General features: G+C 37.9%; 1 protein-coding gene across 8 annotated transcripts in view; it reads left to right on the top strand.

The window, feature by feature from the left end:
- HDAC9 (histone deacetylase 9) overlaps window positions 1-12,895 on the top strand; it is a 938,635-nt gene that overhangs the window by 65,538 nt on the left and 860,202 nt on the right. For all 8 annotated transcript variants that reach the window (XM_047696020.1, XM_047696021.1, XM_047696022.1 and 5 more), the window contains exon 2: window positions 7,783-7,902. In XM_047696020.1, the coding sequence (XP_047551976.1) occupies window positions 7,878-7,902 (25 nt within the window). In that variant the 5' untranslated portion in view covers window positions 7,783-7,877. The remainder of the gene's footprint in view (window positions 1-7,782; window positions 7,903-12,895) is intronic.

Consider the following 12,895-nt stretch of genomic DNA (forward strand, 5'->3'; position numbering starts at 1 on the left):
CATTTAAAAAAAATGTATTCAATATTGAAGTTTGGAAAAGAGAACTATGTCCATCTAAATTGCAGCAATAGATAAAGGTCTTTTGTGTTTGGCTAGCTGATCATAACCCGTGCCTCCACACTGGCAAGGGAGTAGATCGGGAGCCAGGTTCTTTTAAGCATGCTTGATCGGGCAGTGTTCTGCAGGGAAGGTTATAGTGTAAGAGTTACAAAGCCCTCCTGCTGCCCAGGTATCAGAGGTTGTCTGTTACAAGTTCCTTCACTTCGACTATTACTTCCTTTTCACAATTCTATTTTGGACTTCTGTCTCGGGTGTATTTACAGGTAGACAAAGCTCTTTTTCTAAGAACCCTTTTGCCATGACTGAAAAGGAGCCTTGTATGTCCTGCAGTTTCTGGGTATTGTGATTCTAGTTTTAAACTCAAACTGATGATAATGGTGGCTGTGATTCCCCTATTCCCTATTGTCCAAGGAGGGAAGTTGCAGGTAAGGGCTTTCAAAGATGATCCAATAAAAATCAGTGCAGTAAGAGTTTTTGATAAAATGGTTCTCATTATATAGAAGCCATTTAGGATATGCCTTGGGTACTGGAGTCCCTGGGGCTAAGCCCAATGTTTTTTTTAAAAAAAAACAAGCCTTCCTGAGAAAAGGTCTGTTTTATTAGCGCAGGTACTGTAGTTGGCAGAACTTCTTATGGAATGAAATAACCAGCAGACCACTCCTGATTGTGTTATGTATTTTTAGATGTTACCATTGAGTTACATTTATAGTATAGACTACTGAATTCCATCTTAAATATGCAAAATACATGCATAACTAACCTCCCAAGCTGCATTCCCTGCTCTATATTACACCTACATTGTAGCCTGTGCTTAAATGGCTCTCCTAAAAGTCTTAGAGTGGGACTTATTATTTTCTCTCAAAATGTAAGCACGGAGAATGCATGTGAGATGTGTGCCTTTCTGGGTGACACGTTTTGTTCTTACCTGTGCTCAAAGGTGGAGTCAGCAAACATCCGGCAAGCAGGTGGGAAGTGAAACCAAGCAGGTGGGGAGTCTTGCATAGGTAACTGCCCAGAGACCAGAATGAACCAAAAGGAGCTGATGTGCCAGTGTTTACCAGTGTGTTTGGTGATTTGGAGCACCTGGTGTCTGCTGTGGTATTAGGTGAGGTTAAATCACGTGACTTTATCTTTGGTATGGCTCTCGTTATGTCCATCATTTTCCCAGTCTCCAGAGTCTCCAGGGTCCTGTTGCTTAAGACAACTTTAAATATCATCAGGAGCATTATTTGTACAGTCCTGCTTCTGTTACTAGAATTGAAGGGGAAAAAGGATTCTTAAATCTCTATATCCCATTCTCTTGTGTCTTGGTGAATAGTGGTTTGGTTATTTTGATAGAATTGTGGAGTTTATAGAGCTTGTCTAATAAAGAAATGGATTTCCTTGAGAGGAGAAAAAAGCTGAGGCTAGTAAGGTGAGAAGCTGAACCCTTCCAGAGATCTGAGAAATCACTTCAGTCGAAAAGCCTAGAAAATGATGGTATCTTGGTTAATAACATCACTCATAGGAAAATTTGTTTTTTGGTGTATGGTGTCTTCCCCTGATCCATGAAGGTATCCACCCCATCTGGGTCTAGTCTTCCTAGGTGGTGGCCCAAACTGTAGAGTACTTTTTTCTGACTCAAATCCAAGGACTTTGTTCTAGTCCTTCAGAGCTCCGTACTAAAACATTAAATGATTCTGCCCTAAAGCCAGGCAACTATAGATTCATTCGTTTAGCCCTTCCCCTTTGTCGACTCATTTATCAAGTATTTATTGTGGATCTATATGTTTCAGGTGCTGTGCTAGGTGTGGGGATTACTGAGATGAACACAGTACAACCCTAAACTGAGGAACATAGTCTTAGGGTGGATCAAAGTACTTGGCTAACATAAGAGGGGTTATTATTATCTAACACAAGGGGTGTCCTTATGGGTATGGTACAAGACACAGTGGAAAGGAATATAGATGAGGAAGCTGACCTTTTCCTTGGAGTGGCTGGTTAAGAATTCTCATTGAAGGTGGTCTTAAAGAATTTGATCTGGGAGGTAACGAAGAGGAGATGTTAGTATCCTTTGCAGAAAGAGGTACTAAAACATGGAAATTTGAGTATGAGTGGTACTACCCAGGAATGATCAGGACCCAGAATCAGCTGATGTGCTTCACTAGAGCTATTCAGGTCGTGTTCATGTTGATTATTTGGTGCCTGTGTCTCAGCCGTCCTTTATAATGTTGAACATCATTACAGGCTGCGTGGAAACACAGGACTTATGTGTGAGGCAAAGAAGGAAGGAGAGAAAGTGGGGTGGGAAGAAATGAATTATGAAGGAACATGAATACCAAGTGGAGAATATGCAGGTCACTGAATTTTATTCATTCATTCATTCATTCATTCATTCATTCAGATGGTCCCCAGAGGCGGGGATGTCAGACAGAAGGCTTGATAAAGAATCTAAAATGAATAATTACTTAGGGGGCACCTGAGTGGCTCAGTTGGCTAAGCGTCTGACTCCTGGTTTTGGCTCCAGTCATGATCTCAGGGTCATGGGATCGAGCCCTGCATTGGGCTTCTGCCCCTCATTGGGCTCTGTGTTCAGTGTGTAGTCTGCTTGAGATTATTTCCCTCTCCTTTTCCCTTTGCCCCCCTCCCCTAATGCTTGCTCGCTCTCTCTTTCAAATAAATAGATAAATAAATAAATAAACAAAAGCTTAAAAAAAATAATTACTTAAGCCAAGGTAGCATTCATTGAAATGGAAAGGAGGGCCCAGATATGGAAGATATTTTTAAGACATTAATGTACTGGCTTTGGTGATTATTTGTGGGAAATGTAAGAATCAGAGAAGTGAAATATAATCTGAGGTTTCCAAAATGAGTAATAGAATGTTTTGTATGTACGTAATAAGAGTTTGTTGAATTAACTGGAGTAGTAAGAGTAATTTTTTAGTGTTTTCCTCTAAAGATGAAATTACCACAGAATTTCACATTCTGAGGCATAAGAGAGAGACTGTGGGTCTGATGATACTCAGTGCCCTGGCACAGTAGGTTTATTTCACCAATAAGCTCTCTTACAGTAGATGTTACGAATTGAGTCAGCTCATGGAGCCTCTACCTACTCTTTAGCGGAATTGAGGCTATAATCGCTCCAACTAAGAAAAGAAAGGACCTGCAGATGAATGTAAATGGCTTTGTAGACTGAGCTGTGCATTACAAGTTGCCTTATTTTTTAGAAAGATATTTTAGAGAGATATAGTTTTCATTAGTTACAAAATTACAAAAGCATTTTTTTTATTAACATATGTATTATTTGCCCCAGGTGTTCAGGTCTATGATTCATCAGTCTTACACAATTCAGTGCTCACCATAGCACATAACCTCCCCAATGTCCATCACCCAGCCACCCATCCCCCCCAAAAAGCATTGTTTTCTTAGTGACACATTGTCCAAAATAATACCAATTGTCCATAAGGAGAAAAAATATATAGTAAGAAGCTCAGACTATAGTTAAAACACCAAAAAAGATTGTGGTAGGACTATGAAGTCTAAGGTAATGAAAGCTTAAACTGTGAGAGTTCATGTAGACATTTATTCCAAATTTTCTATTTATTTTATTGTTTTTTGTGTGACTGAGTTCAGTCTATTCAATGGCTAGAAAGGTTCTTTAGTAAAGGAGACTTGTTACTTAATGAGTCATTACTGAAATTGTAATGTGTAGGTAGACACAATCTTGCTATTTAAGCAGCTCTGCTAGAGTGGCCTGTAATTCGTTGTGATGCTACAGAGAACACTTGGCTAAAAGTCAGAAGATCAGCCCTTCCATATTACCACCTACCTGTCTGTGACCAAATCCCTGAAACTCTCTAAGACTCCAATTTCTCTTCTGTAAAATGGAAATAATAATGACTTATCAGTATACTCCAAAGGACTGTTGAGAAGTTTGGAAGAGATCATCCTTGGGCAAATTCTTTATGTCTGTAAGGTTCTGCTGATTTGCTATGTGATTACTATGGAACAGGTAATGGAGGTGGAATGGCTGAAGGACCTATGGAAGCAATCCCACAGTGCTGTTAATGAGAGCACTGTGGGCTGGGGCACTGTAATGTGCTAGTGCCCTCTCTTTCCCTGGCTGCATGGGCAAGCTAGGGCATTACAGGATGTCAGCCCCTTGGACTTTTGTACCATGCTATATCCCAAGATATTATAGCAGTAACTTACTTCTAGGCAGCTGAGCAACTTCCTGTCAGAACTGATCTTTTTGAAGCAAGACTCCTAGTTCCCTATTTTGGATTTGTGTAGCTCAAAGAATAGCTTCAGGAACCAAAATAACCATTCTTGGATCTCAATAGGTAAAAGGTTCATAGCAGCAATTTTGCTCTTGCTGTGCTTGTGTTTATCTCCTTAAATGTTCATGTATATATTTTTACAGCATGGACAAATTAATGTGCAAATTAATTGAAACTATTAATTGAAAGCAAGTATCTGCTTGGATAATTTGTACTCACAATCAACATTACTTGCCTTTTTCTTCTTTTTTTCATTTATCTACTCACTTGAAGGCCAGTTGCCTATTATTTCCACACCAGGCTTATTGTAAGAGTGGCTAAAGTACTACGGGAAAATTCCCCATTCTAAGAAAATAGTCTTTTTCTCTGTGGCTCATTTGGATAAAGAAGTATGGCAAGATTTAAGAATAAATAGCCCATTCTCATAGACAGATTTTCTCCCACTGACCCCTCTTACTTTTCTAAGCAGCTTAAAAACTGTCCTAATTTGTGTAGAATTCTTTATCAGTTTTGTCCCTAAAAGGTGTGAACAAGGCTGTTAATCTGTTGATTTTGTTGGCCAGGAGGGAAGAGAACTTTCTTTTTTTTTTAAAAAAAGGTTTTATTTGTTTATTTGACAGAGATCACAAGTAGGCAGAGAGGCAGGCAGAGAGAAAGTGGGGGGGAGAAGCAGACTCCCTGATGAGCAGAGAGCCTGAAGAGGGGCTCGATCCCAGGACCCTGGGATCATGACTTAAGTCAAAGGCAGAGGCTTTAACCCACTGAGCCACCCAGCCACCCCAGAAGAGAAGTTTCTTTAGTTGATGATGTGCGTGTGCGTGCATACACACATTTATACTCACACGATGCATGTATGTATAAAGGATGGATACTCCTGAAACATTTTAGGAGAGATTTTTAAATGACCATAGTTCAGTTACACAGCTACTATAGTCGTCATGATAATTTTGGTTTAATGTGGCTCATCGGGAATGGAGACGCAGTAAGTGGAAACTAGTATGTATCAACATAGAAATGCATATTAATTTTCTTTTTACAGTATTCAGATAACAAGACTTTCATAATATTAGAAGAGTATGTCATGATTAGGCAGTTATTAACGTGGCTGAATGGCAGAGAGAGTAGTTTACATTTTAAATATTTAATGCTATTTGGGAAGCCAAATTCCTATTTCCATCAGAGATGCATTTTGCAAGTCAGGTCTAGCGCTGTGAAGGCAAAACCCAACAATTATGTAACTAGCCATGAATCAGCATGTCATGGACATTTGTTACGTATGTTTGGGGAAATAAATGGCAGGTGTGTGGAAAAGAAATATCTTTTTCATTTTATTTTATTTAAAGATTTTATTTATTTATTTGAGAGAGACAGTGAGAGAGAACATGAGAGGGAAGAAGGTCAGAAGGAGAAGCAAACTCCCTGTGGAGCCAGGATCCCAATGCAGGACTCAATCCCGGGAAACTGGGATCATGACCTGAGCCGACGGCAGTTGCCCAACCAACTGAGCCACCCAGGCGCCCTTAGATTGGTGGATAAGTAGCAAAACTTTGGCTTTACTCTTATCACAATTGAACTTTTGGAGATTGTTGGTTAAATTGAGTTGTATTTGTACATAAACAAGTATTAGTTGAACACAGTGACATTATAGATTAAGACTTTTTTAAACACAGACTAACTCAGCCCCTGATGGAAGATACCGTTCAGTACTACTTCACTTTCCTACTATTAAGGTTTCCTATCTCTTTTTGTTATTCTTAAAATTAAACTGTACATGGAGAATCAAGAGGGTATCAAGAGCATTTATGAAATATGTCAGACTGCAGTGTAAAAAAGTAAAAATGTCAAAATCTTCAAAGTCCACATTCATTAATTTTAAAGTCTATAAATTCAGATCTCACTCAATTTCAATTTTGGTTTTGCTTTATTACCTTTTAAATATGAAGTAGATGATATCTCATTTTTCTCACCCATAAAGGGAGGGGAGAGTTACTAGTCTCTATTAACATGGTTGACATGAAAATGATATTAAAATGGCAATGTATCTACAAGTACTCTGTGACTCTAAAGAACTATACACATGAGTGTTATTAATAACTTTAAAATATGATATTGACATCTTTTCATTTCAAAGCCAGTGTCACTATGCTTCTGCTGATACAGAAATCAAAAGAGTTTTCTGCTTTTCATTTTTCATCTTTTTTTTTTTTTGGTAGAAATATTGGTTTTTCATCAACATGGAAATTCAGATTCTTAAAATAATGCTGATCAGTGTAATTAGGTGCAAGGAAGTATAAAACAAGCACATCACTGTCATTTTTGAAGGAGACTTATAAAAGTATACATTTTATTGTTACTAAATTTGAATACTTTTCCGGGACCAAAGGTAAGATGAGAAATAGCCTGCTTAACTGATGACTCTTGCTTAACTGTTTTAGTTACTAGCCTATTTCTATGTAGAGACCACTCAAAGTATGATAGGTGTTCATGGTGATGTTATATAGTTCTTCAAAGGAAGTATGTATTTATATCCTGCTTTATACATTTAGGCAAAAATAGTAATAACACTTTCAAAATACTGATGGGAAATTAAGTCCCAATAAATATGTTGTCCTCAAGAGAAAGAAGTACAATTCTCAGTCTTACAGCATTCTTTCTATAAAAATAGTGCAATTGGATATACTATTTTAGTAAGAAACTCATTAAGTACAATTTTAAAGGCTTCTTCTTCCTCTTCTTTTTTTAAACTTTGACATTCCAGTAAACTGTGAGGAAAATGTCCTTCCATTTGCTTTTCCTTTGCTGAAGTGTCTAGAAGTGAGACTACATTCAAATTAAAAGCAGAAAGTCCCTTAAATTCCTTCCAAGAAGTCCATCCTGTAAGTGCCACTCCTAGAAGGACTATGGTTGTTACTACTTCTGGCTGGAATGAGATTACAAAAGATTTCAAGAAGAAATGGAAATTATAATAGGGAGTTTCTCTCACTCTTATAGTTCATGACCTACTTGTTCCTTATTTTGGTCCATTACATTCTTTTCACTAAGAACTCCTGTCCCTAGAAGGAAATCTTTGACAGTGATACTTAATCATACTGTGCAATGAGACACTTACATCCAAATTCCAAAAGATATTTTTAATTTGTATAGTAATGATAACAGCAAACAAATTCAAGTGAATAGTATACAGGAAACTAATTATAATTTTGGGAAGTGCTTTCTTCCTCACAGATTCCTTCCACGCCTATCATATTCCTTGATATTCTTGGTATTTCTGTGTTTTAAAGCATGACTGGTCAATTTGCTTTTTTATGGATGAAGATGTAAGACCCCGGGGAGGTTGGTATGACTGCCTCAAAGACCCACGGCCCCCCTGGGGCTGAGCTGAGATGCAAAGCCAGTTCTCTGTCTTCCTGTGTGGCTTGACATAACCTGTATCATACATATCTAATTTTTTTGTCCATTCTAGGTTTCTCCTCTGCCAACTCCTCCCGGACCAACACTGACTGCTGAAGGAAGGTTGTGAGTCTGCAGCCCGTCTTGTTCGTTCTTCTCCAGAGTCCCATGATGAGCTCGCCAGTGCAGCCTGGTCAGTCTGGTTCCTTCTTAAACTATTAACAGAATTTATATGAAAGACATTGCTTTGTGTTGCTTCAAAGCAAGCAATTTAAGTCATGAAAGGACTTTTTTTCCTGACAAAGATTGGTTAATATGATGAATTCTGAATTTTGTATTCCATAGCTAATCCTCTGTTACATAACCCGGTTTGCTTTCCAGGCACTAATTTCATTTGCATTGTTAACTGAGCACCAGGCTTTAATCCTTCTGCTCCTAATGTAGCATTGGATTGGATTTTGTGACGTTATTAATATTTATTAAATATGATGTAGGCATCTAATTCACACCCATAGTCTTTCTGACCTAATACATGTCTGTATGCTTTTAAATTGTGCTTTGGGCCTTGGAAAGCAGCTTGTGGATTTATACCTTCTCCATCTTTTTGACACACAGGAAGGATATTTCTCCTCCCTGGTCTTCTTTGTCACCACTCCTGTTTCCTATATATGTATTTAATTATAATCTCGACACCTGCTTCCTCTGAGTCTAGTATAATATGTGGCTCATTTAGTGTTGTGATCAGCAGAGCCAACACCCATTCCTGTAGGAACAGGGTGTCACTTTTGGAGCAAACATAATTCAGGTCTCAGAATGACGGAGTAGGGTTGGATATCACGAGTTAATCGTGGATAAATTTTAAAAAGAATTTTCTGCTTGGATCATTATAGGATAATTTATTTCTATTTCTATTTTTTTTCTTTAAAAAAAAAATAACCCTTTTGGTATGTTGATATCCTTGGGTTATCCAACTCCCGAGGTTGAAACTGGTATAATATTATATTCAGGATTTAGAAAAGGAAATCTTTTGCTAAGATTTTTGATCCTTGGAGTGCCACTCCCAGATATGTTGCTCTGATATTCCACTGTCTCATCAACCTTTCCTCACATCCTCAACGGGCTGCCTGCCAGCTTGTAGGTTGAATATGGAACTGGAAATTATTGTAGGATAGAATTGTGACTGTTGATTCCAAGTGACATAGTAAAGATATTCCAGAGTTTTTAGTTAAAGTCACTATTTATAATTGGCATTGTCACCTGAGTAAACAGATGAAGAGTTGCCTAGGCTGTTTGTCTCTGAGTCCCTGTAGCCCAGTGGTTCTCAAACTTCAGTACGCATTAACATCACTGGGAGAGCTTGATAAAAATTAGCCACATCCCCGTAGTTTTTGATTCAGAATGTCTAGGGTGGGGCCCTAGAATTTCATGTTTTACAGGTTGTCCCGAGTGATGTTATTTGCCTGGAGACTATACTTTGGGAACCACTGGTCTAGCCTGCTATATTTGTTCCTTCCCCTGCTGCTCTCTGCCCCACCTGCACCCCATAGACAGCCCTGTGGGGGAGCTACATTGCTTATCACAATTGTAGCATACTATTATTACCCTTTCTATTAAGATTAATGTAAAATCTAAATCTATTAAATCTATTAACTTAAAATGTTTGCATTTTATATTTGTATATATTACATTTTTTTTTAAAGATTTTATTTATTTATTTGAGAGAGAGGCAGTGAGAGAGAGCATGAGCGAGGAGAAGGTCAGAGGGAGAAGCAGACTCCCCATGGAGCTGGGAGCCCGATGCGGGACTCGATCCCGGGACTCCGGGACCATGACCTGAGCCGAAGGCAGTCGTCCAACCAACTGAGCCACCCAGGCGTCCCTGTATATATTACATTTTAAACATAATTTTATTTTAAATGTAATGTTTCAAAATGGCATAATTTTAAAAAGTCATTTAATTTAGAACCATTGTAGTCAAAAAATTTTTTTTCCCTTTTCTTGTGATGGAATGTGTTGAAAAACCATACGAAAATCAGTAGGAACAAATTGGCTAAGTACAGAAGTGGCAGAAAACTTCCTTCACTTCTGGAAATTATGATCTAGAATTTATATAGGGGTTTGTCTTTAATTCTCCAGACCAGAAAATAGACTTTTTACATATTTAAAAGAAAGGTGTCATGTCCCTTTATTCTCCACCCACCTCTATCATATCCTCCCCATATTGTTGGTTTACTTCCCATACTGACCTCCCAGAAGAGTGATGAGGCAGACTGAATGATGAGCATTTTTTCTTTTTTTAAAGAAAAAAAAACAAACTCACTTTTAAAGAGTGCAAGTGTAGCAATTTCAGTGTCTTGTGTAGTTTTTATTTACCATTTGTCTAACACCTTTACACTTGGCCCCACTTGTCTGTAATGAGAAACACATAATCCCATTAATGACATTATTGTAATGGTTAGATTCCCACTTTAGGCCATCAAAGCCTATCTAAAGGTAGCTAGCTTGCAGTGAATACAGGAATATTTTGACAACCATAGTTAAAGAAGAGAATCAGTACTATGTAATAAATATTTTAAAATGTTACATGCTTAAAGAAAAGTGAACCCAAGAGCAGGAAGATGAACAGAGGAGAGAAATATTTATACTTAATGTGAGCTTTGGGTACCTTAGAGGATTTCTCAGGTAGGTCCATATCACATCTAATTTCATTCTAAAAGTTGTGGTTTTTTTGGAATGTTGGTGTAAGGGTGATACTTTTAGATACTTTTACTTCTAGTTTTCTTATCTGATGTGTGGAGAAGGGTGAGATTTTTGTTGCTGTTGAGATAACTGCTGAAAAGGTAAAGCATACTGGGCAAGAAAGCTCCGGGCATGGTATGGGTATGTAAGGGGCCAATGGCCGGAAGTAACATTACTGAACTTTGTGCAGTAAAAGAGAGAAGGAAAACAGAGCGTGATCGTACCTAACCCCTCCTGAGGGAGAAGAAACAGATATGATTAAAGGGGATTTGAAGTTAAATAAAAGTCTTACTGTCTACCCAGCATAGATTGTTGTGTAGAAAGTGGACATGAATCCTTGCTTCAAGGTGCATATGGAGGAGGAGGGAATAGGATGTATAGCTCAAATTTTTATATTCAGGATGATAACTTTGTAGCTTTTTTTTTTTTTAACTCAGAGCTTCTATATATATAAAGGTATTGTAGTATGTAAGATGGATAAATACTTTGAACTCTTTAAAAAAAACATAAAGCAAAATAATACCAAATACCTGATACTGACTCACAACCTGTAAAATTTGACAGTTGAAATCAGCACTCCCTTCAAGAATATTGATCTTATAATATGAAAATACCCTTTGAGGCTGCTGTTTAAATCAGGAAGTTCTTTCCAGCTGTGATATTTGTTCAGTTAGGAGAAGGGAAAAAGTGGGTGATAAATGAGACAACTACTAAGTGAAGTTCACTGGACGTTAGACTCACTAAAGTTTCCCTGTGTACTTTTTAAAAAATATTCTGCTCTATTGAGAGCAGCATACAGAGGTCTTAATTCTGTTTGGGAAGTTTTTATGAATGAAGTACGAATTGAGGAGTGTCATAGCAAATGGGCCAGGTGGGTGGGAATCTTTTCTATTTATTACAAATGCAAACTATGATCGAGACCTGAAATGCACTTTGCATATGTAAAAGAAAATGTTCTGGCCATAAACATGAAAACATTGTTCTGCTATTATTAGCCTGTCTCTAATGGTGCCATATATATTCTACTGCTGAGAAATAACCTAATCGTTTGATTTAGAAAAAATGTTTTTCTTACATATCCTTAAAAAAAGAAAAGAAAAGAAAAGCTATCTAAAAAGAGACTTAAATTGCCCCGAGGCAATCACCATCCATTTGTTTTGCTTTTGTTCTGTAAAGGGCTCTAAGGAGTTATTGTGCACCAGAAAAATAGACTCACTCCAGTTATTCCAGAAATTCTTTAATAGTCAGTGCTTTGGATAGAGTATTTATGTTTGTCTTGAAAATTGGTTCGGGGATCGTGTGAATTCTTGTTTTCCCCATAAAACTTCTCCATCCCTGTTCAATTATAGCGGATATCAAGTACTAAATATTGCCATCTTGATCATGTATTCAGTCAAACAATGAGTGCTGATTTTTGAATATAGAATTCACTGGCTTTTATTTTAATCTTGGTGCCTCAATAATGTTCTAAGTTAGAGCACTGGGTGTTGCTTTTTGGGCACTGAAGAGCCTGAATGGAGGGAAGACTGTCTGGATGAGAATGGCAGCTAGCTGCGGCAGTTGCGACAGTCAGTCATTCAAAGCTCATTAAGCATTTGTGCCAGGCTCTGTGTTACTCAGTACGGACGCAAAGAGTACTAAATCTTGGTCTGCCCTTGTGGACAGCACTCTTTAGTGGGAGACACAGACGAGTAAGTAGTCTTGGTCCTTCACTGTATTATTTTAATAAATATAGGAACAGAAATTAATTTCTTCTGTATGGCAGTGTGGATGACATTTCTAATAATTTAATTTTTATCAGGATTGCCAAATCCCAGAAGGAATGATTTTAGGGCTCATCTAATCTAGAGTTTTCCAAACATGTCAGATAATAAATATCACATGGGGCTCTTGTTTTAAATACAGATTCTCAGACTCCTCCCCTAAAGACTATTATGCTGTTGATTTGGGTGGAGGGTACTAGATAACAGATTGCATAATGCTCTTCACTGTGACTTGGCAAAGTGTGGAAGTGTTTTTTAATCTGTCTAACAAACACTACAATTTCTCACTTGGAGACTCTAGAAAAACCAAAAATACATCATTAAATACTATCTCAATGTAGAAATATGTATTTCTCCCGTGAGCTAATGTATAACTCAGTGATTTTGCTTTCTGCTAAGTGAAAAGCTAGTGCTATTGAAAACTCTAGGAGGTAATAATTTGTGGGGAAATTCTCTTGCCTTTACATGTATTCTCTGCTGTCTAGGCCATCCTGGTTTTTTTTTTTTCATTTTTTAAAAAAGGTTTTTTATTTATTTATTTGACAGAGAGAGAGATCGCAAGTAGGCAGAGAGGCAGGCAGAGAGAGAAGGGAGGAAACAGGCTCCCTGCGGAGCAGAGAGCCCGATGTGGGGCTCGATCCCAGGACCCTGGGACCATGACCTGAGCTGAAGGCAGAGGCTTTA

This window comes from Lutra lutra, chromosome 11, assembly GCF_902655055.1.
Source record: "Lutra lutra chromosome 11, mLutLut1.2, whole genome shotgun sequence".
In the NCBI taxonomy this organism is placed as follows: Eukaryota; Metazoa; Chordata; class Mammalia; order Carnivora; family Mustelidae; genus Lutra; species Lutra lutra.